We start from the raw sequence: 27,884 nt of genomic DNA on the forward strand, positions 1-27,884 counted from the left end.
TGCCCCAAAATCTGCTCCGGGTCCTCAACCTTCTCCCCACAAGCAGTTTTCTGGGGCACAGAGGGAGAGGAGGACTCCATTCTGCCAGTGGTGTCTGTTCCCCTGACAAATGGATATCATTCGATTTCTAAAGCTTGGTTTAACTATGGACTTTAAGTATATAGCACATCAGATGAGTATCTAAACAAGCATACTGTACATAGAAATTCTGAAACAGGTTTGAGAAGGTAAATATCTCATTTAAACAAATCATAAGAAAACTCACCCTTGCTTTTGTCTCTGCTTTCTCCTATATCAGTGCTGGTAATGGCAATTGTATCGACCAAGGCCATCAAAGACATCTGCTCCATCCTGGTGAGACCGGGTAAGCTAGCATGAAGCAAGTGCCGCGAAAGAACTTGAGCATGCTCTGGTCCAAAGTAAGTTGGACTGTATTGAGAAAGATCAATAACCTTTGGCTTTTTATCTTCTTCATCTACTTCAAACATAGTGAGATCATCCGTATGTAGATTGGGATTCTGAAAGAGATCGTCATAGTTTTCATCTGCCACCTCTTGCTTCTTAAGGGTTCTTTGGTTATTAGACTTCTCTGTACATGATGTATATGAGCAGTCCTCATCTGCGGCAAGCAATGCATATAAAGGTAGTGGTGGAACAGAGTCTATTTCTGTATAGTCTGTAATAGTACATTTGCTAAATGTCATGGGGTCCCGCGTACTGCTCCCACTGGCACAGATTGAGAGAGAACGGTACCGCTTTTCATGCTCGGGATCGTCAATGGCAATAACTTCTCCAGCAATGCATTTCACAAGATGAGAGAGGATGGCTTTTGCTCTACGCACTTTCCCTAGATCCATGAGTTCCAAAAGCTGCAGAGGATGGTACTGAGGTAAAGTAGGACATAATGTATGAGCTGCTTCAAAGAGGCCAGAATCTTCCATCTCCAGGGACAGATCATATACAGTTCGTTTCCCACTCAGTTTCTGAGCAAGACTTGTCATGGATCTGGTCAATGTCCTCTTGGGTGGGTGACCACCAGATGACTGACTTTGTTTCATTAAGCTTATTATGGATGGTGTACTCCCACTGTAGGAGTCTAGAGCAACTGGTTCTTGCTTTGAAGGGGGCTGCCACTGAGAATAAACATGCATTTCACAATCCATCCCAACTACAAGGATGCCATCACGAACCCAAGATAAAGAAACAGGTAAAGGTGGTGAACCTTCTACTGATGAAACTAAATCCACACATCTTAGCAATATAAATCTAGAAGAGCATGACGTTTTAGCATTTTCCCACACAGGCAGTACGAGCATCTCCTTACCACTTTGTTCTTGCATCTTCCCAGACAGCTGACCAAACATATACAGCTTTGCCCCAATGCCTACTGTTAGGATATGCGAGCCGTCTTCTCTAGACATCCAGTCTAAGTGAACCATATGATTTGTTCTAGGTATTAAATTCTCATTTCCATCTATAACTGAACTGCTGTCAACACCCAAAGAGTCCAATGTTGGGTTTAGCTCATCTAAGTGAAGTGTTTGTTCCGAGATCCAACAAGAGCCTCCAGTAGATTCGCATTCAAAAATTCCAACCATCACCAAAAAGTCTTGAGATGAGCGACTGTTTACAGTTGGTGTTCGCTTATATGCCACAGCTAAGCGATTTGTATGTGCACAGCTGATTTCCAGAGCTTGGCCTGGCACAAAAAGAGCACTACTGCTAAGAAGTCCATCTTCTATTAGTAATGGCCATTCTTCCCATATATACATGCCACTGTTCGTAATGCTCTCTGCTACAGAAGTCACACCTGATTCCACTGCTAATCTGCACCTCCAAAACCTAACCTTACCATCTGAGCATAAAGTTGCCAGAAGATAAGGTGCACGACATACAGGATAAATGGAAGAAGAACTCAGGTGACCTGAAATTAGGAAGAAAGAAACCCTCAGGATACCAGATAAATATATATTTAAAAATACTGTAAATCTCCTAGAGATGACCAGCATTAAATGATCAACAAGTTTAATAAAGTATAACAAGAAAAATACGGAATTCCAAACTGACACCCCCGCCCCCCGAAATTAGGAAGTACAAACAGAGTGGTACCTTGGTACTCGAACAACTTGGCTCCCAAACTGGCTCCCAAACACCGCAAACAAGTGAGTGAGTGTTCTGGTTTGCAAATGTTTTTTGGAAGCCGACTGTCCAATGAGGCTTCCGCAGCTTCTAACTGAGTGCAGAAAGCTCCTGCAGCCAATCAGAAGCTGCAACTTGGTTTTTGAATGGTTTCGGGAGTTCAACAGACTCCTGGAACAGATTATGTGTGAGAACCAAGATACCACTGTAAATCCAAAGTTAACCCCCCACACAATTCCCCCCCCCCCATAAATTACAAACCTGCTGATGGTTTGATACTTATGATCTCTACTCCTTCTGGTAAATTCAATTCTTGACTATAGACAATTTCTGAAGAAAGAGTAAGTTGGCTGGTACTTTGAAGGTTCTCTTTGCAGGCTTGATATTTCTGAGTAAAGGAAGACTGGAGCTTCTCTTGATCTGGAGAAGTGTAAAGCTCTTCTTGAGATGCTGCTTCACATGCCTTGGAGTCTATTTTTTCATCTAAAGAAAGTGGACATTTTAGCTAGATGTATTATAAAAGCAGGTTTTTTAAAGAAATAAAATAAAAATAAAATCTATACCCCATGTATTCAAATTCTAGCCTGATCCTGGCTTTGATGTTGACCTATTTTCTTTCAATGGGTTTAACGTGTTTGTGAGCTCGGGGTCATGTAGCAACTATTATGAACTACCCTTGGCACTCTAAGACTTCAAGTATCCGCAAGCTGTTACAACTATTTATGTAACGGTTTAGTAGTCTGTATACTATATTTTAATACTGAAATACGTTAGCAAGGGGCAACAGTCACATTCTATCCCCATAAGCTCTACATAGGCAGACCCTAGAGATAGTGAACTTGACTTTTCAAAGCCACACATAGCAATAATAGCCAAATTATCAGATGGAGCTGTTGACAGAGTTCTTCTTTCAGATACGGGAAAATGGGTAGCCCACAGCAAATTGTTTCAAGACTAACATACCTCACATGATAGTCTGAACTGATTTAAGAACTGTAATGTATTCATTCTTGTACCGGAAATGTTATGCTGTCTACAATGCACCATTCTGCACAACGCAATCATTTTGGATTATTTGCACCAATGCAAATTGCCATATTTGTATTGATCAAATTAGCACTACGAAGCACCTTTTAAGGCTCTTTTTAAAATATTAGGCTGCACTCAAACACTGGATATGATTCAGCCCTTTTGAGTACTGTTACTTTCAACAGGAGGTGTGCTTAATTGCCTCCTTAAAATCAAACACATGCAATATGTTTAACTTTAACTGAATACTACCCATGGCTGGATTCTACCCATTGCTTTTTAGGCAGACACAAACAGACTGAAAATGACTTGTTTTACTTTACTAATATTGGCCTGGTTTGCATCTTCCAAGAATTCTCTTGGTGTGCCTCCCTTCCTCTTTCCACGCTGCTGCTGCATCACTGACAAGCTAAAATCTACTTTGTTTTGTTGTTTGAACCCAGGCTCACTGTTTGTTTCCTCAAAACTAGCATCAAGTCATACTATGACCAAGTATTTTCTTAGTGATGAAGCAGCAGGGAAGTAGCAATGTAGAAACTTTATAATAAAGGATAGTTTATTTGAGAAGATTTTGAGGCAAGGACAAAAAGAAAAGAAAAACTAAATCCCATGCATACACACACACACATTTGAAGAAGAACCAAAAATATTATTGAACTACAGCACTGCAATAATAATCAAAATAAGCAAGCATTCTAACAATAAATGTGCTTTATAACTTTACAATTTACATTACAAATATAAAGAACCTACCTACTGAGACTGGTATGGACTTCAAATGTAATTTCCACATATGTAACATTGAACAGTTCTGAGTATGTTCAATTACTATTAAATAGAACTTTTCAGAAAACCCATTTTTCTGATATCCTGCAAAAATGTAGACAGATTTAGTTATTAGTAGATGATAATTTGAGTAGTTGTTGACTACTGACTGGATAACGTTCATCCCTCTGTTTTATGTATGCATTCAATTTATATACTTGAAGGACCATCCTTTGTATCAAAAACTAGAGTTTTTTACTTGTTAAGGAATCCTGTTTCTGACACAGATTTAGTATGGCACAAGCTTTCATGGAATCCAGTCCGCTTATCAGATGCATGAAATGTTATCCTGGGTTGTAAGTACATATAAACATTTGGAGGGTGCTGAGAACAATAAAGTCAGAAAGAAACCGGGGTGCAGAGTAATGGGAGAACAATATGGTGTTAATCCTGCTATTTAATTTTATTAGCAGTGGCCATTCATACACCAAACACACACACACAATATTTAACAAGTCAGACACTCTGGCACACCTGGTTCCATACATTTCAAAGGGATTTATTATTTCATGAGAGAGAATAAAAATTGAGCCTTAGGTCACAATTCTATGCACATTTAGTTCAGAGTAAGTCATACTGATTTCCGTGTTGCTAAGAGCCAAACAAGATGTGACAGTAAAGGTGTCGTTAGGAAAAACATTAAAAATAAAAATAACAAGAGCGTGAGAGATTTTCATCAGGTTCTCAGCACACAAGAAGGGAAGATTCCGCTTTTACTTCCCAAAACACTATTCTGATTAGGTAAAGGCAGGCTTCTTTAAACTCGACCCTTCAGATGTTCTTGGCCTACAACTCCCATGATCCCTAGCTAGCAGGACCAGTGGTCAGGGATGATGGGAATTGTAGTCTCAAAATATCTGGAGGGCCAAGCTTGAGGAAGCCTGGGTAAAGGTAAAGGTAAAGGACCCCTGGATGGTTAAGTCCAGTCAAAGGCGACTATGGGGTTGCAGTGCTCATTTTGCTTTCAGGCTGAAGGAGCTGGCATTTGTCCACAGACAGCTTTCCGGGTCATGTGGCCATCATGACTAAACCGCTTCTGGCGCAATGGGACACCGTGACGGAAACCAGAGCGCACAGAAATGCCATTTATAATCACACAACCACCCCACATTGACTTTGAGGGGGAAAAGCTCCCAGAAGTGAAGAAGGGACTTTTCCCATATGTGGGAGGGATGATTTTCACTGTAATAGTAGCTAGGGATTTAAGTCTCTTCCTTCAATGTGGCTCTGTTGAAAATTCCTTTACTTTTGCCACACTGAAATAAAAATTTAAAAATGTAATTTTCTAATGATGCATGAGTTCTTGGAACTAAGGGCTGACTTTAAACATGGGACTGGAATGCTGTTCAAACTCAATCCAACAAGTCCCTTTAAACATATACAAATGATTATGCATGCCATGGCAATTTGGCACTGTAGAATAGCAGCTTCTGAACAAAAGGACTACATATTCAGAATTTCAGATTACTCTTTTCTAGACTGAAGCCTGTACAATAACTGGTTTACATACACAGCGGAGTGAGAGGAGAATAAAATTCAATTGTAATACAATAAAAGAAATAAAAGAAGCAATAAAATACAATTAACAATCAGTATGAAAAATGGGATGGATGTGGTGTCTCCCATCTTCAACCACAAATCCAGACACAGACCACCTGAATGAAGCTCATTGACCAGTTTGAGAAACCCTGCTTTAGAGGCAATTAAGACATCTAGTTTGGCTCTTAGTAACATTTTGCCTTCTGCGTTGGCCAGCGTGGGAAATCTTTGGCAAATATGCCTTGTGGACATGAACATTTGTGAAACTATTTTGTTTTCAAAGACTAAAAATGAATTTTAGGAGACACAATTATAACTAATAGTATACAAGGTAAACTGTCAAAAAACCAGAAACTAGTATAGTCATTTCAGAACACTTATCATTCCACAGAATCTATAAGATGTTTAAATTTTAAAATAAAAAGACAATTAAAACCATACCGCAACAGCACACCACGTTACAACAGCTAAAGCAGGTAGAAAATTTTTTAAGTGGTCCACCAAGACCTTCAGCAATCTTCAAGTAGCCCGTGGGAGGCAAGTTTGGGAACCACTGATCTAAAATATTAACAGTATGCTAGGATAAGCCTGTTGCTTATGGGACAGGAATCCCATTTTCTTACTATAATCTAGAATACAATCACTGCTTTAGATTTCATATTTTCACAAATGGTTACACACTCGTAATGCCATTGTATTGAGAAGTTACTAAAGACAGATATGCTTTACCAGAGTCAGGTAACATGGTGTTTTTCTCGGACAGTCTATTTTCATGATTATTCAAAATGAAATCTTCTTGAAAAACGTGAAGTAGCTGCATTTTCCCACCATGCTAAATAATAAAAAAGCATATTAAAATGCAACATTCTGCCCAAATTAAAATTAATTAGTCTCAAATAGAATACGTTGAAAATATGCAATACTTTGTTGAACACATTTTCAGGAGGTAAAGGGTGGATTAACCCCCGAGAGGTTAATAGAAAAATCAGGAAAGAGGAGTCCCTAGAGAACCTGTGAAGCGGAGCTAGAGCAGAGGAATCTGCAGCTTCTGTTGAAGTTTTACCTCTTATGGTTGTTTTAACTGCGTGTCTTTTAGTTCTTATCTGTTTTAATTATCAGTTTTTATCCATCCATTATGCATGTTTAATCTTGTATTCTATTCACATGTCTTATCCTATGCCTGTTTCTTTGTTCTTATTTGCTTTAACAAATATCTGTTTAAATGCTAACTATTTTATTTATATGTTTCTCTTATGCTGATCTGTGACTGTAATAAAGTTCATTCATTCATTCCTTCATTCATTAGAGAAAACTTCCCAAAACCTAACTTATTCACCAATTCATTTTTCTGGATCAATGCATATTCATCCCAAAGAGGGAAGTATCACGTAGTGTGAGGAACTCATTGGTTTGCATGTTATTTGGCACGACAATGCCAATTGAAGCAGAGATGAGATGAGATGAACTGAACTTAAGGTTAGGAAAAACTGTCTATAAGATTTGGGTATTTGCCACCTATGTTCTCATCTGGTCAAATGAAGTGATGGGAAGTCCTGGCCAAAGCGATGTGTTCTGCTTTGTGTTTAAAGGATGTAGAAATGTTTGCTTGGGCACGGACAAGCCATCTCCTTGCTGTGGTGTCCATTCTACTTTCTGTAGTGGCTGGGGGATGTGGCAGGCTGATTTGCTGTAACTTTACACCTTTCTTTTAATAAAGTCTGAGGCAATTTTATAGGAGGTGGCAACTGGTTAGTAGCATCCCCTGACTCTGGGCAGAGAAGGGTGGGGTAGTACTGTTCTACCTACGCTAGCAGACTCATACCCAGTTAGAGAGAGCAAAGAGATCCTAGTTTTCCTAGACCAGCTGCCAATGTTTGGGAAACCCACCGCAACCCTGGCAGGATACTGTGGTTCCCCTTCTTCACTTTCCTGCTGAAGTGAGCTGAGGGGGCCAAGGCTGGGAAGCAGTGTGCTTACGTCCAGTTTGGTGGTAGGAAGGAAGGTTAGTCCTTCTCACAACATAACTAAAAATACAATCTTTGCAAAGCTTGTCCCCATTCCTCAGCCAAGACCCTGTTCTTACAGTGCCAGATAGGGCCATTCTCATTCTCCAGGATGGGATCATAATGATTAGACCCTGCCTGGCCTTGTTGGGATGAGCTAACCCTGAAGATCTTGGAATGCCCTCTAGAATAAGGCTATCAGATTTTTTTCAATGAATCCGGGGACACTTTTCAGCTTCAATGAATTTTGTATGGGGACTGATTTGTAAATCCAGGGACTGTCCCTGGGAAACGGGGACGTCTGGTAACCTTGCTCTGGGAACCACAGGAGAAAACACAATATTTTGCTCATTTTTTTCAGAGGCATATTATTTCTAGAAAACAGGTTATTTCTTTTGAATAAAATAAAACAACGATGTTTCCACCCATAAAATGCAAGCGCCTTACCAGCTCTGTAATGGAATTCAACTCTACAATGCATCCTGGTCTAGCTGTGGATTGTTGACTTATGATGTTAAAAACTTCACCAACGTATTTCTGTAGAGTTATAAAGGTCAATAGTTACAATTTTTGAGATTACATCCAGTCATATCTCATAAACCATTGTCTGAATCTTAATGTAATGTAATCACTTGGGACTTTATGAAAAGGTATTTCTGCTTTACTTAAAAAAGAGTGAGAAATTTTATTTTTGTGAATTCCTTAAGGCAAAACAAGTTTTGTTCTGAGAAATCTGGGGTCAGGGATGGGGAACCTGTGGTTCTCTGTGATTACAACTCCCATCATCCCAGGTCACTGGTCATTCCAGGTGGGGTTGATTACAACTGGATTCCAGAAACATTTAAGGGGACACAGATTTCCCCATGCCTGATCTAAGCAAAGCTCAAAAACATAAAAATCTCCTTATAATTTCAGGAGCCAAGATAAATTAAGCCTGAAAAAGATTCGTCATACTTTATTAAACTACAGGGCAAGCTAGACTTGATGCATGCGGCAGGAGTTTAATCCTCCCCTTGTGATCTTTCTGTTAGATTATGTTAGATTTCTGTTAATTATGTAATTAACAAGCCTACTGGCCTTTACTTACAGAAATTCCTGGATTTGATAGCTCACAGAGAAGTTTTTTGGCATCTATTATAGCTTGATACAGTCTCAAATATTGTCCATCACTTGCAACAAAGCAAGCACTTGGTGAATTACAGTATGCACCTAAAGGCAATTATGAACAGTCTGATTTAGGTAAAAAAGATCAACGAGTACCAGTACATACACACAGTTTTATTCAGATATCATTATGAGTTGTTACTATGTTCCTTATTTTAGTAATTCATAGGAGGGACTTACCTAGGCAGTAACTGGGTATAAGGGTAGGCAGCCATGCCACATTTGAAAAGGCAGAGACATGAAGAGAATTAATTCTTGCAAGCTCAGAAACTCCACCAGAAAAAGATAATGGCCCAACTGGATCAACTCTCCAAAGGATAAGTTCACTGTAAACAGCAGTGAGATCCTGTGATGTGCTTGCTGTGCCTTCATCATGAAGTCTCGATGGTGAGACGTCACACGACTCTTTTATGCTGTCAACAGCCGGTGTCCTTATTGCATTATGATGAGAGGTTGTAAGCAGCAATGGAAGTACTGAATGACAAGCCAAGTCATTAAGATGGAAGCGATGACCACAATACCTTGATTTGTGGGAAATACTGAGTACAACTGAAAAGGCAGATTCCTCTGCAAAGCTGACCAGCCATTGGTTTAGAGATCCATCTGCATGTTTGGAAATCATCATAACATTTGGGGTGAAGATACTTAATTTTAAGCTGTTGGTTGATTTACTATGGCCCGAAGAGATTAACATTGAGCAGGAACGCCCAAGGCTAGATGGTTTCTGTTTGCCTTGTTGAAGAGCAAGATCCACATTCTTTGTACAAGCGTACATCACTACACTTTTGCAGAGCGAATTTGCATCACCAGTAGGGAAGGCCACAGGAATCCTCGAAACAAACGACACCTAAAAACAGAAATGGTACGGAGAAGCATTGGAATCAAGTGGAACACCTCAAAACTATCTAAAAATTTTATTCAGAAGAGCCACAGTACCTGTACTTGGCGAAACATGCCTGGCTGGTACTCATCTAGCCAATCTACATGCCATACTAACAGTGACCCATCCATAGGATGAATACTAAACAACATGTCTGCATTTTTATTCCATTCAGACAGCTGTACTTCAATCTCATGATCAACAATAGAAGATGACAAGGGGATATAGCTTGAATTTGGAGCTGGTTTTTCACCAGCAAGTTCTTGATTTCCTTTTTGATCTTCTCTATTGCCATCGGTTTCTGGTGAGAGAAAAAAGTGTCACTGTCAAGAGATCTGCACACTGAAACCATCCTTATAGTTACAGGCAATGTGACGTTTTACAGCATTTTCTAGAACTCAAAAGGTTCTAGCAGGTTGAAACAGACATCTCCTATACGCATACATTGACCTAGCACACATGTTACTTTACACCACAGCTAAGTTTGACTGTGGTTTAAAGGTGAAGGGCAGTGTGTAAGTGAACAGGGAGGAAATAGTTGCCTCTTCATGCCACCCTTCGCTCCTGCCGTGATACTGGGAGTTAAATCAAAGTTACGCTCAAACCAAGACTCAGAGCTGACTCTCTCCAATCAACCCACAAGCTGTAACCAAGCCTTGTTCTTGACTTACACCTAAAGACTTTGTCTGGCAAAGACAAGCCACAAGTCCAGGTTCAGATGTAATGGTAGCGTGGCAGAAGTGGGAGAAGGGAGAGTACATTTGCTGTTATTTTTTCCTTGTTCACCTGCATGCTGGACAGTCACCTTTAAACCATCTTTAAATTTAACTTTTTTCAAGTGACATGTGAATGAGACTACTTTGCCAAATATCCATGTTCAATATCTCTCCATCAAAAATTTTCTATGGCTGCCAATAATTTACTATGACTCTTTTAAAAAATATTTCATATTTGGTTTATCTAAGAAAGCAATGTTCACGTGAGGGATATTCCTTGTTCTGTGGGTAATTAAAGTCTGATTTAAAATGCTTTAAATGAAATATTCAAAATATAGAGGTCATGGCTTCAAGATTAAGAGTTACACAGACAATGAACTCTCTCGTGCACTTAGGGAAAGAATCCAAAATTTTGCAAGTGGGCTTTCACACATACAATAGGACTCCTCCTTCCTCTCCTCCCCCCGCAACCCTCTGTGCACTCTCAAAATCTTCTGGAGAAGATTCCAATGCTCTGGAGCACATTTTAAAGGTGCCTGTTAAGACATACAAACTAAATAATAAATTAGTGTATTATAGGCATTACATTGTTTCCAAAAAGAGTCAAACAAACCAACAGTAGGCACTTTACCTTCATCAGATTTTATCTCTGTCTGATTAGACTCTTCAGTGCTGACCTCTGAAGAAATATGCTCAAAACTCTTTTTTAGTTGCTGTAGAAAGACTTCCATTGATAGGGTAAAATGCAATTCTTTGTTATTCAGCCAGTGTACAACAAAAGGCCCACTCTTTTCTTCATTTTCATTAAGACTCAGAGACATGATGGAAGGGAGCAAAGGAATGTCTACAAGTAAAAGACTAAATTTACTTTCTCTTCAAGATGTACCATAACTTTTAAATTACTTCCTTTTTAGTAAGTAAAACTTAACTGCATTAGAAGATGGACATTAACACACATATGCAAAAATCAAAGGACAGTTAATCCTACATTTCTTTAATAAAGCACACCCAGAGATATACATAGACCCCACTCCCCTCTGCCCACAAAAAAGAGAATACAAATATGACTGCTTGAAAGTAGGTCATTAACATTTCAAGGATTCATGTCCAAAATTCAAAGAGCTTTTTAAAGTACACCTGAAGATTTTGGGCATGCCCATTGGGATTTCTGATTTTCTTTTATTTCAGCAGCAGAAACTAAATGTTATCTGACACAAGGAAGGAGGGCATGTCCAATGGACAAAGACCAGTCTGGTTTTCTTGTCTTTGGCTGCAAAGTGCCAACATAACCCAACCATGGCATGTGTGAATCACTTCCAAAGAAACTAAACAGATTATATGGCATAGTTTCATTTGAGGTTTTTGTTATTGTTATAAAATTTATATACCACCTTTCATGCAAAGATCTCAGGGCCCTGTTCCAGTTAACATAAATTATCTTCTGTTAATCGTCTTCAGCAGCAGTCAAAGCCTTGAACTGAAGCCATGCTAAGCTTTATATCAACATTACTCACAGTCAGACAGTATGTCTATATTACTTTTGCATGAGAATTTAAAAATGAACTGTACCCACTTATAAAGCAAAACTTGGCATTCATAATCACCTGTAGCTGGGTTGATGCTGGCAGCAATGTGGAAGTGGCAAAGTGCATTTGATTGCAGCGGAGTGTTTCGATGAACTTCGTGAGCGTCTTGCTGATGCGGCAAGTATCCAGTATGTGCAAGTGCTATTGACCTCCTTCTTCCTCGTCGAAAGGGCTTTAGATTTAACTGTTGAGAAAATGACATGTTGTACAAAAGCAGAAAAGAAATCCAGCAGCAGCAATATAGCTCAGATAGCTATTTCTCAACAGTCAGCAAGTTAGTATGGTTGTTACTTTAAATACAAAACTATAATGATCTGGGAGGCTTATTCAAAGTCAGGTAATTATCTACTTACCTCTAAAGCATTTTTCATGCTCTCTTTACTAGAAGCATTCCTCTTAAAGTTATTAGTTGACTTCACAGGTTCAGGCAAATGGTTATATCCACCTCCATATAACAGGCTGTCATTTGGCAATAAAGTCTCTGCCCAGAGACGGCATATATTATCTTTGCAGCATGTCAATAGCACATTACATACGGCACCACTAGGACAGGAAAAAAGTTTTTTTTTAAAATTCTGCAGGGGTTTCTGAATGCTTTGAAGTCAATACTACACATGAATACTTGGAAAGAACTTTTTTAAAAAAATGTAAGAAATGTTCCTATTTTCTTACCACCCTTCTAAAGCAGAAGTATGATGCAAGTTAGGGCAACTTGAGCCACAGTGGGCTTGGATATATAATAAATAATAATAATAATAATAATAATAATAATAATAATAATTTATTATTTATAGCCCGCCCATCTGGCTGGGCCAGCCACTCTGGGCGGCTTCCATAGAAACCAAAAATACAGTAAAATATTAGGTTCCTGCTTTGTTTCCCTATAGTGCAACACTAGTGAGGACACAGACTCCTAACGTTATATGTACAGTGGTACCTCAGTTTTCAAACATAATCCGTTCTGGAAGACCGTTCGAGTTCCGAAACATTCGAAAACCAAGACTCAATAACTGACAGCTAGGTCTCCAGATCTTGCACTCAGCAGAAGCCACGTAGCACATTCAACTTCCGAGGCTTGTTCAAAAACCAAAGCATTCACTTCTGGGTTTTCGGCGTTCAAAAACCGAAACGTTCGACTTCCGAGATGTTTGAAAACCGAGATACCACTGTATAAGTATTTCCTACAATTAGTGTGATCGTTATTAAGTGACTCTCATTCCATGACTATGTTTCACTCACAGATCTATAAAACTAAGCAATTACTCAGTGCTGAGGTAGTGATGGAGAACGAAAATGTGGCCAGACAGCACGCTGCTGAAATCACTTACTAACTGTATTATAGGAACTTTTATGCCCACCAGCCAGGTAGATTAAGGTATTTTTCATTTAATGTCAGAACACATGTACGGAACCGATGTCAATGTTACTTTATCAAACCTTTATTAGGCATTATGGAAATAAAACCTTAAAAGAGAAAATAACATATAAAAGCCTTGAAATATATATAAAAAAGGCAGCAGTTTGCTAAGTACATATATATATATATGTCAATGTTGCCAAAGTGTCGTATAGCAGACCTTCAGTGTGTTACGAGTGCGGGATGGTTCGCAAGGCTTTGCACTGTGGCAGATATTTTACATGCTGCTTGTGGCATTTTACGGAAGCCTATTACGTGCAGTTGCAGTGGATGGCATGTGGAGGGTGCGCCACTCACCTGACATTTCTATGCTCCCATTGCTGCTAAATACTGAGATGGAGAAGGGGAGCAATGAGATGGTGGTAAGGTCAGTGCTGTGCAAACACACGGCCAAGAGCATCGTATTGGCTCCACCAGTTTGCACTGCACTGACCTTAACCCTCCCAATTTCAGTCCTGAACAGCAGCAGCAACTCAGCTGCAGGGAGGTCAGGTGTGCAACACAGCCCAACCTCAGGGTCTACTACTGATTATATAGCTCCATAATATTATCTTAACTGTTTTGGGATCACTACCGGTGAAGACTTACTTAGATTTATCGGAATAATTACTCAACCATGGCTAATTGGCACAATTTTGAGAGCACAAGGCAAAATTGGAAAGCATTCACAATTTCTACCAATTCAAAGATGGAACAGTGAAAAAATGCTCACCGTGGCATGTAGTTACTTGTCTTTCGCCAGGAGAACCCATTAACAGACCGAGGATGAACCAGGTAAATAAATGAGAAGCCTACTTCCTGTGGGATTGCTTCTGGTGCTGTAACTGGAGGTGTGACTGCTGATTTCCAGCTGTCAGTGTTATACCACACCTTTACAAGACAATCATCCTAGCAAAGAAAAAGTGATATATATTAGAACACTATTTTCCATAATTGCTACACAGAGCTAATTCTTCCACTTTTGCTCACTCTTAAATAAGCTTTTCAATGCAATTGAATAGAATTATTTTCGACAGAATTATTTAATCATGTTGAATGGAGGATGAAGTCACCTTTTCCCCATAAAAACAACTTTAAAAAATTCTTCTTAATCTATGGTTCATAATTTCTGCCAACTCCATTCCTTACCAGGGCCACTTCTTTTTGAAAAATGTAAGCAGCAGCAAAAAAAGTCCATACTCTTTCTGCAAGAAGAGTCAAAGGAGACTCCATTTTTCTCCTGAGTTCTCTGCCCTTGTCAAATCCTGGTTTCTGTACATGTTTGATTCCCATGACACTCATCCACCCTCTGGTTGTGAGTACAGAAACAAAAATATAAAATGATTTGCACTAAATGCTGATCTGCCTCACCTTGCATGAACTTCTCAGCTACTGACAGATTCATAGCTGGCTTATTTTAACTGAAACTCATAACTCATTTCTATGTGTGTAAATAGTATGTGTGTAAATAAGGGGGAAAGTTGGTATTTTAGTATGCCATGCAGTTAAGATATCTGAACCATAATCAGAGCCCCGGAAGAAAGAATCACTGAAAAATCCAGTATAATAGAAAAACGGTTACTGAAAATAATAAAGAGAAAATGGAAGGTGAATGAAGAAAGATTAGATAAATAATTATTCAAGAAAGAGATAGGTAGTTGTAAAAATTACAGACTTAACAGTCTGTAAAAAAAAATTAGTCTATAGTCCAAGGATGCCAAGAAGTTATGACTACATGAGATAACAATAGAAAAGCATGAGCATAAAGATATCAATGAAGCTCTAGAGGGAAGCTGCTGAAGGACAAGATTTATCATGCTGTTTTGAAGGGCTGTTAAAGGCATATTTGGAATTTAAATAAGAATGTGCATTGGCATAGAAGGTGCTATTAAAATAAATTTAAGATCTGAAAAAAAGAAAAATATCAATGGAAGTTTTCATGAGATTTGCTAATTACAGAGTAAAAGATGCAATTCAGATAAATGTTTGGACAGGGTATTCACTTAAAACAGACAGTACAGAGGCTGATGTTTTAGCAGGTATGCATCTGAAAATATTAAGAAGAAACCAGTAATTTTTGACCATTTGTTTAAGAGAGAGACATATGAGGGACTACTTTTATTCTTAAGTTTTTGTTTGGAAAAGAATGGATTGCACTGCAGAATACCAAAGAAGGTCAACACTTGTTAGACATAATCAACAGTTCTCTCCCCCAAGCAAATGAAACCTAACCACTTAATGCTAGGCTGCTGTTATTAATCCTTTCATCTCTCTCAAGCAGAAACAGTTTGAAATTCTTGAGAAAGTAAGGGAAGGGAGAAATGAAACATGAACAAAATAATAAGAGAAAAATGTATAACTGAATAATGGATAATTTAAGATTACCATCTGTTAACGTATGGAGACTGAATTAACTCAATAAATGCATAAACATCATTAAGCTATTAAAAAAGCAAAAAGCTTCAATAATTCTCCTCCAGTAGAAACATTATTTAAGAAAGAGATTAAATATATCTGGATGCCTCTACACTGAGCTCAGATAAGAAAAGAAAAGAAAGGGCAGTATATTATTGCTGAAGGTTTAACCTCCATTAAGAATACAGAATGGATAAAAGACCCATCTGAACGCTGTATTTTTGGCATAGAGACAATAGTCAATAAACCTTTTATGACATTTATGTCTGTTTATCTTTTATTAGAATAGTAAGAGTTCAAGGAACAATAAATTCGTATGCCTGTATCTAACATGTTCCATGCACAGACCGTACAAACTTCAGCTCACGCAATGAGAATTTCACTTTCTCCTCCTCCCCCACTGTAGGTCTCTTTGTGTCCTCAAAATTTGCTCCAAAGGGGTTGGGAGCCTCTGATTTTTGGGGTTGCACAGGGGACTGGAGAGGAAGATGAAGTCTGCATGAGCAGAAGTCTGTTTGAGCAATGCTGGATTCTATGCATACATTATTGGGGGGATTAAAATAATAATACAATGAATTACATAAATTTACACATATTTTAGACTGGAATAAGCAACATGAGTTATGATTTATGAACACTGATTCTAACTGGCAACTAACTATATATGATTAATCCATATTTCTGTTGTATTATACTATCCTTTTACCAACTTACTATTGTATATTTGTATTGCAAATAATTCAAATAAATGTGTTTTTAAAAGAAAATGAACAGAAACAGGCATATTTTCAGGGATGAAGGCATACAAAATAGCTATGGTAATATATCTATTAGAGCAGGCATGTCCAAAGTCCATTTTGCGGGGGCTAATCCTGTATATGTACTGGGGTAAAATCCTTAAAAAAGCTCAACAATTTCAGTCCTAAGAAAAGCTCTATGTAAGAGTTGAATCCAGCCTCTTTCAAAGGAAACAAGTCCTTATTAGGGTTTGGGTGTTGTACATTTAAAATACCTGCTAGAATGCTACTTTGTCCCCTTTCTGAAGCCTTCCCTAATGGATAGAGTCAAATGCTTACCAAGAAAATCAACAGCGAGGATAATACACAAGCTCAACGCATGTTCACTTCATCAAATCTGGCCCTCTTTGAAAAAAGTTTGGGTACCCCCGTATTAGAGCAACTGCAGCCAGTGTTAAAGTATTTTCTTAAATGGGCATCCGATAATAAATAGCAGCTATCCATTTCCCTTAATTTTGGCACTATAGCCAAATATGTCAATTCCACAGAAAGTCATTCTGTCTGAAAAACAAGCATCACATGATTGCATCTTAGGCCTTAGGGGAAGTATTAGTTGCTTCAAACAGATCACCATGTTATTGCAATATTATGCTTCTGTGCTGATGATTATTCATCCGAAGAGCACAAGAACTGTGAAATCCAATACGTTAAGAGGGGGGGAAAAATCACACTGGATTTTAAGCTAGCTGATCTTTTGTCCAAAATTTAGTTTATAAGGGTGACTTATTATAATGAGCAATTGATTTTATTTTTAAATTTGCATAGCACTCTTCATCTGAAGATCGCAGGGCGGCCCACAACATAAAATCGGAAATTATATTGTATGACTTATTCTTAATATTCTTGGAGGAAACTAAATTATGGTTTGTGAAATCTGTAATTTCCTCTTCTTTCAAGCAATTTATGACACTGTCACAGCATCACAGTTGCTCCATGGATGAGCAGAGTTTGGAAGGATAGGGGCTTTCGCAAAACCACAGACTTACATAGCCGATTAGCTATGTGGACTACAACTTTCCAATCTTTGGCTTGTTAACCACTTATGACTGTGTCTGCATGCTGAACATTCTACAAGGCATAGGAGTATCACAGCTAAGCTTGCTTTGCCCTGCCTTTAAAAGCTTGGTGGTGGTCATGTTAACCCATTGGGAGAAATGAGCTTCTTGCCCTGAACTTTGACTCAGGACTACTGCTTCTAGCCCAGCTAGTCCTGTCATTCCTGTTGCCTAGTCCAAGCTCTGAGGCTGTTATGATACTATGCTTGTTGCTGAGCCTGTACCTTTAATCTCCCTGTATAAAGATCTCTTCCTTACTCTCAAATAAGAACCTCTGTCGCCATGGTCTGAGTGGAAGCCAAGATAGGTAGTACCTATGAACTGCCCTCCCCTCCTCTTACTATAGTCACATGAGATGGAAAATGACTTAAAATGTGTGTGTAAGAATATCAACATTGTATCCCTGGTTTTATTAGTTCTTTTCATTTTATTGCTTTTTTAAAAAAATGTTTTATTGTATTTTTATTGTAATTACTCTTTCTTACTTTAATGCTATATGCAGAAAGCCTAGGTGTGAAGTTAAAATAAGAAATATATTCCAGATCCTATGAAACTGGTTTACCTTTCCTGCAGTAGCAAAAAATTCCCCATCTGGTGAAAACTTCATTAGCTGAACTTCAGAAGCAGTTCTGTGAACAGCGGAAAAGAAAAGGGGTAAAAGATGTTCATCGTGATTTGATACCTCAAAAGCTTAATAAAACTGAACTTGAGTTAAATATTAGAGTTAGCAAAATCACTTATTTGAAATTCAATTATTTTTGTTTTAGTTGCAGATGATTAATTATAAATCTGATGATACATGTGGTTTACTTGGCTGTTCGCCTATCAAAAACAAAGTTACAACATTAACACAGGTTTTACAATTATAAAGCTTAGTAAAATCTGTTGAAACCCTGTTTCACTTCTTAGCATTTGCATTGTTTGCTTTATTTATGCTGGATCACCCTTCTTAGAGTAAAAGGGTGCTAAATACTCATATGCACTTCCATATGTTCTATGTTGTAGAGATGAAACATCTACTACATATTTTGGAAAGTATCTCATATATAACGCTTTTTAATCTGGGAAACAACATACAATGATTGGCTCACATGGAATGCACTGAATTGCAGTATACTGTTTCTTGCATCTTTCTCAGTTTACCAAATATGAAATTAGACCCGAGTTGAGGACAAAGGAAGTCAATTAGAAAAGAATAAGAATTGAAATATGGGACTTCCGGGTCGGCGCCATCGCCGAATGGCGGGCTCCCTCCGAGCTCCGGAGGGAGCCTGCTCGGCAGGGGCTGGGTCCTACCGCACCGGCGATGCGGGGACCCTTAAAAACCACGGCCACGGAGGCCGTGGACATGGAGACTCGGCTGGCACCGTCAGCGCCCTCTCGATTCGTGAAGGAGCCTTTTTAAAGGCTACGGATCGGGTGCCGGGGAGGAGCGTGGTGCTTTGAGTCCTCTGCTATCCCTGCCGAGCGCAGCCGCATGCCATCCGGCGGAGAGCGCTGACTTCTTCTATTGAAAATTTGGACCCAAAAGAAGAACCCGTGAGTAATTGGAATATGGACTAAAAAGAGGGATAAATTTTTAGAATTTGGAGCGAACGGGGGAGGTGGAAAAAAGGAAGTCAGCCCCCCCCCCAAATTGTAGAAGAGCCAAAACAAAGGACTGGATAACTAAGATCGAGAGGAACCTTATCTTGCCGAACTAGCAACTTCGCGAGGGAAATTTATAAGATTGAGCTGGAGGAGAAAAGTGGAATTCGTATTAAAAAGCAACCCCCCCGGAATCCCTGGAGCGATTCATGAAAATGCCTGGAGAAGAATAACGGAGGTTTTGACAGCTGTCAAAGAGCTGTCAAAACGGAAGAATGAAATTGAGACTTTGTTATGAGGACTTTGCCGGTTACATTTGTTATAAATTGGAGATAAATTGTTTCAAATAAGGATTTATAAGTTATTTGGACTGGCGGATGTGATCTGGAAGGGAACTTTGTTATTGTAATCCACCTAGAGGAGCTGAGGGACATTGCATGTGTTTTCGACGGGAAACTTGAACAGTTGGATAGAACTTTTAATCTCCTGGGAAACTGCAGAAATGGAACATTATTTTGTCTACAGAGGCCTACACTTTACTGGAAACAATGGATTAATCTGTTGAAAAAGGAAAGGAACATGATGTAATGTTTTGCTCCTGAATAACAAGCCTCTGTAGAGACACTAGAAGCCTTTGGAAAAAGAACATTTCTGCGAGGGAACAGGGAAGTAAAAAGGAGGAGAGTGATTGACAAGAACAAGGAAACAACAAGAACTGGACAGAACTGGAGTGGGAACATTTGGGATATCCAGATTTGACAAGCTTATGGATATAAAATTGGAGTTTATACTCCTGGATATAAAAATCTGGATAGAAGAAATGGGCCCCCTTTGATAGACTCCTTCTATGATTGGACATCTGTAATTTAAAAAAAAAAAAAAGACCGGTAAAGAACCAGAGGGATGTGGGTTTAGTGAAATGTGGGTTCATCAGGAAGACATTAGAAGTGGAGGGATAGGAGGAACGCAACAGGGAAAGAGGGGAGGGAAATTTGGAATCCAAAGGTTGTAAAATTATTGTTTGTTTTTATTCTATTTTCATCTGTACTATATTTGAAAGGGGGGAACTCGTGGAAGGGAATAGGTCGACCTTAGGGGATGGAAATTTGGATAAATTGAGTTATTGATGATGAGTGTATTTTGGGAATAAGAATTTGTTGAATATTATTGCTTTTTTGGAAGATTTGGAACACAAGAGGGGGTGGGGAGGGGAAGTCCTGGATATTGGAAAAAGTTTATGAATTGGATTTTATTTGTTTTAATTTGGAAAACCTTAATAAAAATTATTTAAAAAAAAAGAATTGAAATATGGATATACGTTTATTATTTGTTTTGTATCTGTATTTTTTTAAAGTCTGTTCATTGTGTGTGTTTGTGTTGTAATAATAAGCTAATAAAAAACATATATAAAAATGAATGGCAGTATACTTATCATTTAAATATACTACTTTGGAGCAATGCACTGGTTCAAGGAGGTTCAAAAAAAGTGTAAATTAGTCTTAATATATTTCTTACTTGCACTGCCAAATGATTCTCCAATTCCGAGCTTCTGTTTTTTCAGGATTTTCATCTTCTGATGGGTTTTCATAATTGACATTGGACCAAAGCTGCAAACAACTGCAAGCCGTCAATAGACGGGAGCCTAGATTTTGAGAATGTGTATGCATAAATTAGAATAAAAAATAGTAGATAAAGTCAAGCTATAGACTCTGAAATAACTGTAACAAACAATATAACTATAAACCAACTATATCCTCTGAAATATACACCTGAATGTATAAAGTTTTAGGTGATGAATCTGAACTACTCATAACGAAACCACTTCATTTGCATGCATAAAGACTAGAACTGGCAACTGTCCTGTAAGATGGCAAATTGGCAAGAAGTCAACTGGCAAAAATATGCATGCCAATCCAGCTATCAGAATTCCATCTTTATTAGTTGTCGCCTAGAGGAAGGGAAGAGATCGATCTAGCTTCACTTACCAGCAATGTACTTCAGCAGCTTCTCTGACTACACTGACTCAGCTAGTAAAATTCCATTTTTAACTGCCAAGTGCCTTATGAACAGATGGGGCAGGCCTGTGTAAAGGATTCTCTTTATGAAGGTAAGCATTAAGGGATGGTGGGAACTCAGTAGACACATACATGAGGAATGATAGATCAGAAGGACTTGGAAGCATGGAAGAACAATGACGGCTGCAGAGAATCTCAGTCTCACTCAACTCTTGCTAACTAGTCAAAGAACAGCTTTTGGGTGTCCCCCCCGAAGAGTAAGGGATAGTAGGAAGAACCTCTAGATCAGAGCAGCCAGATGTTACTGGTCTCCAGCTCCAACCAGTCCCAGCCAGCATAGTAAAAGTCAAAGCCGACTCCAACAACATTTGGGCACCATGTTGGCTAATTCCAAGTTAGAGACACTGAAACCTTAACTGCACAGCATCACGCATTGGGGTGAGGATGAGGCTTTGAGTTTGCTAGGAATCCTGCAATACAAGTAAGGTGAGCAATATGCATTGTCCTGGTCAATTTCTTTCAAATTAAAAATACTGATAAAGTAGCATGCGAATCCTAAGATTTAAGAAGTAGGGACCGTGTTGTAAAAAATGACTGAAAAGCAATGCTGTTTATATCAAATTTCCATAGATTCATAGAGTCACTTAGTCCAACCCCGGGTATGCTATTTAAATGTGTGTGTTTTTCCAATTCACTCATATAAATGTCTCTTATTCCTCCACCCTCAAGCAGAAAAATAATAATCAATTCTGCAAAATATCATAAGCTTCAACATATATTCAAGTCAGTCAGTTACAGGAAAACAGAAACCAAGGTTGAGGTGTATGGTTTGAGAGGAAGAGAGGAAACTTGGAAAAGAAGGGTACTTGAGAATAAACAGGGAGGTCCACTTCAGAGGAGGCTCGGGTTCCCCTGAATTCCCGCTCCCCAGGCATACCCCTGGGATGGGTGAGTGTGGAGACTTATGCCAATCCTTCAGCTAACACACTTATTTTCCCTCTAGCCACTCCCTATTCTCCCTAACCAGCATGAATTTTATGTTGTGAACTGCTCTGAAATCTACGGCGGTATACAAATTTAGTTAATAATAATAATAATAATAATAATAATAATAATAGCAATGAAGCATGAGATTGGGTGGTTCTTCTATTACATATACTCCCCCACTGTCACCCTACAGGATTGCTCTGCCCAACACTACACTTCCTTCCATAGAAACATGCCTAAATATGAATTACATTATTATTATTATTGCCACAAGATAATTCATTGAAAGGCAGAGAGAAAAGAAAGGCAAACATTGAGCTGATTTTGTATTTACCTGTTGGATCCCATGTTAAGTTATGCACCGCATCTTCCAGTAAAATTTGATCTGACTTCTGCCACTGATAATGTAATCCCTACAAACCAAACACAAATACGATACAAATTGTTTCCAAACACTTATATTCAGTTGGCATAGTTGTCAAATAAAGCATAATGAATTCAGAAGACTGATCTGCCAAACTTCCTTCAGCAACTATTGGATAATATTTCCTAATAACTGAGATAGCAACGACAAGTTCTAAAAGTTCAATTCTATAAGCTGAAATTGAAACTTCATTACAATGAGCCCAACACTTACGCAAGAGTTTTGTTCCAGGAGTCCGCATGCAATGGGGAAAACATTCAAAATCAGGAATCCCAGGAACCGTCCCACCCCACCCCAGTGAGGCAGAGGACTACTCCCCAGGGGCTCTGGGAAGGTCATGGCCCTCCCATGACTTTCCCAGAGGCCAGTAAGCAAGTCGGTACATCTGAAAGAAACTGCTCTATGTTTGGAAATACCGGTACTTGCATCAAATCTACAGCACGTCAAAGAAACTGGTCTATGTCTAGAAATATTTGCACCAAATCAAGAAATAAACTGGCATGTGAAAATGCAGAAGTTGATTTCAATAGTAATTTGTTTACTACCATTTTGATGGTTTCTGTTTCTGTTTTTTGCCTGCTCGTTATAAAGTGGCAAAACCACATAGATGCTAGTTTCTTACAGTTCAGCAGCTTGTAGCTCCATTTGCAACAAAAACTTTAAAAAAAAATAATTTGTAATTATTGTCTGCATATACTGTACTTTCAATATGCCAGAAACAATAATTCTATGGTAAACGAAGTTACACATAATGCATTTTATGTTCCTAAAGCAATAAAGTTACTTTTGATATTTAAAGAGTGCATAAAAAACCAAGTACTGCATTTTTCCACTCCCCTCCCCCCCCCAAAAAAAATTCTGATCCCTCCGGATAAAAACTCACCTAGAACATTTTCCCTCCATGGCTTCAAATAAATACAACTCACAATGCAAATGCTTAGCAAAGATAGAAAAGATAAATTACTTACAGTATGATGACTACTCTTCTGTTTTAGGTGTTGAACTGGCTCAAATATACAAATCACATTCCCATAAGAAGCTGCAATCTAAAGCAAATAGCATTTTAAAATTAGTTTGTACTGTATTTACTTGCAGCTTGTGTTACTTTCCTTCCATAGCCATAAACTTCTTTGTATCTCCACGCAAAGAGTCGCCATCACAGAAATGGCAACTCTCTAAGTTATTTTGAAGATACACAATATTCATTTGATTATAAATGGCTACATATAGCTCTGTTAAGACTCACAATATATCTAATTACCCTGAAGCTGGGAGCTAAGATGCACAATTACATTTGTTCAATTTATATGGTTCATGTATTTTAAATGGGGTGAGAAAGTGATATGCATGTAAAAGATACTCTGAAACATGATAAGAAATGTGTGATACAGATCAGAATTCAGCAATCATGGGTGTCAATAGTACAGTACTTTGAAAAAGAATACATACAAGATGTTAACATGTAAGAAATATTTAAAAATCTAAGGCACAAAAAGCTCAGACAGTCTGAAATAAAAGGATTAAAGACAAGCAAGGGTAAAAAAAGCAAAGAGAAACCACCTATGTATATTTGTATGTGAGGCAATAACAGATACATATATAATCACAATTTTACATATTGCACAGAACTGGAGAAGCAGATCCAAAAAACGTAGGGAAAAATAATGAAAAGAAGTTTAAATATTTTAACTTCACCTATTATCTGTCAGAACCATATTCCACTTTCATGCACAATATAAAATAATATATATATTGTGTATAATGCACTATTATTTTCATGGACAGGTCTTATTATTTTAAAAAAGAAAACTTTATAATGTTACTTTTGCAGAAATTCTGGAAAAATGCAGTGAGATGCAGGTTCAAGATTAAAAATCTATTACAAAAACAAATAACAAGGCAAAGCAATCTACACATGAGCATGACCTAAAAATGCCAACTAGAATCTTGTCAGAACTGCACAAAATCTAGAGTAGTAAAGACAATAAGAAGGTAAAAAGATATTGCGCGCTTAATAAAGAAAGTGATAATCTCCAGTATTTCATTCTCACGTGGATCTCAACTGTGAAGAGGAGTCTTATGTTGGGGAAAAGTTTATGAATTCGGTAGTGTGCTTAAATTCACACCTTTCCTAACAGAAGGATGTTCATTCTCCTTTCATGATCTATGCTTATGCAGTTTCAGAAATAAAAAGAAAAAAGGCAAGAAGTTCAGAGAGTGGATGTATGAGCAAAATCAAACACACCTTATCAGCAAAGGAGAAAGCAATGTTGGATAAAACAGAGAATCCAGAGTCCTAAGATAGTGTCTTAAACTTCAAGAGAGGCCAAGAGAGATCATCAAGAAATCTGTTTTAAGGTAACTCTCAGTTGATTTTTAAAATTGGTTTTAAGTTTCATTTACAACAGTAAATTATTATGTGTGTCTCCTACTATATGACCATATCTTAACCTTCCAGCCACTCCTGCAGACATCTGAAACAGAATGAAGAGACTTCTCTCCAAGGTGCTAGGTTTTGATGCTGGCATGGTTCACATGTCATATTCAAACACAGTTAAATATTAACTATGGTTTAATGCATATCAGCAGAGTGCTGCTGCATGCTACTCTAAGTTCGTTTCACTTTCCTCCCTTCCTGGCTATCCCAGGAACAACAAACAGCAAAGCCCTGTATAGTGTCATCAAAATCATGGTTTGTTTCTTGCCTAAATAAACAACATGTGATAGCCAAGAAAACGAAAGAGGATAGTCTCACGGAAAAACCTGTACTATCTCAGCCAAAAGATGTCTTAGCTGGCTCTGTACCCACCGCTGTAGGAAGTGCCTGCCTTGGTGTGGACTTGGGCCCACATTCACAAAGAACCTTGTAGCATAATGATGACCAAACTGTTCTTCAAAACACAGTATCTGACTCTAGAATATAAACAGGAGTCTCCAGCAGAGGAATTAAAATAGCAGGATAGCTGCAAGCATAATTCAATCTTCTTACATGCAGGTCCTTGTGAAGGGTTAGTACTAAAAGTATTTGAAGAGTTTAATATCACCTTCAGACAGGATGGCATTGCAAAATACGTATTACAAGAACAAATCAGATAGGTAAGTTTAACAAGAGTACCACTTCTACTTACCTTCCCTTGTTGCAAAGAGCAATCTACACATCCCACTTGTATATTTCCATGTTTTGCTCCAGGAATTATTTGTAATCTTTCAAAATCAGTCCCCAATATCACAATATCACATCCTGATGCGTATGCCTAGAAAAAAGTAAATTGTATAACTGCTCTGCCTTTTTTTTTTTTTTTGTAAGACAATTCAAAGAAAGGTGTATTTCAGTAATTACCGGTAATCTTTAAAACCCATTTACCTAATCATCTGGTTTATAATTGTAGCCACATATTTAATCCACTGAACCATCCTTAACAAAAAATTAAAGCAAAATAAAAAAAATTCCTTCCAGTAGCACCTTAAACTAAGTTAGTTCTTGGTATGAGCTTTCGTGTGCATGCACACTTCTTCAGATACACATGCACACGAAAGCTCATACCAAGAACTAACTTAGTTTAAGGTGCTACTGGAAGGAATTTTTTTATTTTGTTTTGACCATGGCAGACCAACACGGCTACCTACGTGTAACTGAAAAAATTAAAGCTTTGTATTGCTGCTATAAGAAAAGCCACTTTGTAAGTAGCATACAGATCCTGACTGGATGCCGGTTAAGTTATTTCAATAATTACTTTCACACAAATTCAGCAAAATACATCTCTTGTGAACAAACACAAGCATCTATACACTTATACAAAGTCAAAGCCAATAACAAAGTTCAGCTTCTGCTTATGGCCTGCTTAGAGAGACAAACCATAAGCCTGGGCTCAAACACCACAACAAACCATACTCAGACATGTTTCTGGCCCCATGCAGCACAGTAAGGAGAAAAGGGGGGGTGGAGCACTTGTGTTTAAACTATAGTTTATTTGGAACAATGGTTTAATGCTTTGTGAGAACTTGGCCTATATGGAGGTGAGAAATTTTTCTGAAGAGTGTGGGGAATGAAGTGTGCCCTGTTTCTGTCCTAGCTCCTGCAATCTCCCTGGAGAGGTTAATCTCATTGCACATATACCTACAACACTAATCTGCCTTTAGGATATTGCTAGAGACTCAAGTAGGCCAATAAACTGAACTTCTACATTTAGGGACAATGTTAGTTAGTTAGTTTATTATCCTGCCCTTTCCTCCAATGAGTTCAAGATGGTATACATGGTTCTTCCCCGCTTCATTTAATCCCAACAAAAACCTTGTGAGGTAGATTAGGCTGACAGGTAGGGATTGGTCCAAGGTCACCCAGTGTGCTTTATGGCCAAGTGTAGACTTGAATCCTGGTCTCCCAGATTTTAGTCCAATACTCTAACCACTATACCCTGGTGGCTCTCTTTTGATTACAGGATGCTATGGACAAAAGTAGACTGTTATATCATAATCTTCTTGAAAGCTTCCAGAAGCACCTAACTGGTTACTACTAAAGACACACTGCTACTGCAAACTAACAGGAAGAACTCTTATGGCCTTGTCACGCATTAATGCAACTGCAACATTATATTTTGGGTACTTGCACAATATAATGAACACAGAACACTTCTTAGGAATTCAGCTGTATTATAAATTGTAGCTAACTGAATCTGGAAGTGAAAGCTTTTGGTTTCCTCTTCACAGCATCGCTGGAGAAGCATATGAGGTTTGCTCAGATAGTGTTACAACAATTATTGTTTGAGCGGCTCCCAACCCCTTCTCTCTTTTGATAAGACTTTTTACCAGGAGCCATATTATGCTTTGTTAAAAGAGCATAATCATAACATAACATAGAAGATGTAGCCCTTGTAGAAACTGGTCTGTGCATTGTCTTAAACCTTCTCAAGATCTTCCAGGGCAGCTTTGGAGGACCAGCCCTGTATGAAAATCCTCATTACAAGTCTCCAAATATGTATTGCCAGGTAATGAGACTAGACATAGCTGCTAAATTCAGAGAGAAGCAACAAATAAAAAAGCTACAGAAACTGCAGTGTTTCTGGAACTCATATACTGTAGTTCTTAACATACAATCAGTCAGATTGTCAGCTTTTGTAGGCAGTCCCCAAATGGGACAACAGACCACCAATTCTACTCCTCAAGTAAGTTATTAGGAAAATAGCAGAGACTGATGAAAACCAAAGTATCTCCAACTCAGGCTTAGCAACCTGTTAAGGATACAGCTAAATCCTAAGACCCAGTCCCATTCTGAAGCTGCACCCCATCAACCCCTCAAATGGGAGCAAACTCGAGAGGCATGTGCTGCT

At 38.3% G+C, this 27,884-nt stretch overlaps 1 protein-coding gene across 4 annotated transcripts in view; it reads right to left on the minus strand.

The window, feature by feature from the left end:
• The window catches only part of DMXL1 (Dmx like 1), a 72,572-nt gene that overhangs the window by 39,035 nt on the left and 5,653 nt on the right, over window positions 1-27,884 (minus strand). For all 4 annotated transcript variants that reach the window (XM_081930344.1, XM_081930345.1, XM_081930343.1 and 1 more), the window contains exons 2-18: window positions 25,686-25,811; window positions 23,526-23,603; window positions 22,468-22,546; window positions 20,647-20,773; window positions 18,107-18,173; window positions 14,011-14,186; window positions 12,235-12,424; window positions 11,900-12,065; window positions 10,927-11,139; window positions 9,636-9,880; window positions 8,880-9,546; window positions 8,623-8,744; window positions 7,983-8,072; window positions 6,262-6,364; window positions 3,922-4,038; window positions 2,401-2,622; window positions 266-1,924 (exon numbers count right to left, since the gene is read on the minus strand). In XM_081930344.1, the coding sequence (XP_081786470.1) occupies window positions 266-1,924; window positions 2,401-2,622; window positions 3,922-4,038; window positions 6,262-6,364; window positions 7,983-8,072; window positions 8,623-8,744; window positions 8,880-9,546; window positions 9,636-9,880; window positions 10,927-11,139; window positions 11,900-12,065; window positions 12,235-12,424; window positions 14,011-14,186; window positions 18,107-18,173; window positions 20,647-20,773; window positions 22,468-22,546; window positions 23,526-23,603; window positions 25,686-25,811 (4,447 nt within the window). The remainder of the gene's footprint in view (window positions 1-265; window positions 1,925-2,400; window positions 2,623-3,921; window positions 4,039-6,261; window positions 6,365-7,982; window positions 8,073-8,622; window positions 8,745-8,879; window positions 9,547-9,635; window positions 9,881-10,926; window positions 11,140-11,899; window positions 12,066-12,234; window positions 12,425-14,010; window positions 14,187-18,106; window positions 18,174-20,646; window positions 20,774-22,467; window positions 22,547-23,525; window positions 23,604-25,685; window positions 25,812-27,884) is intronic.

The sequence above is a fragment of the Podarcis melisellensis genome (assembly GCF_964234715.1).
Source record: "Podarcis melisellensis genome assembly, chromosome: 11".
Taxonomy (NCBI): domain Eukaryota; kingdom Metazoa; phylum Chordata; class Lepidosauria; order Squamata; family Lacertidae; genus Podarcis; species Podarcis melisellensis.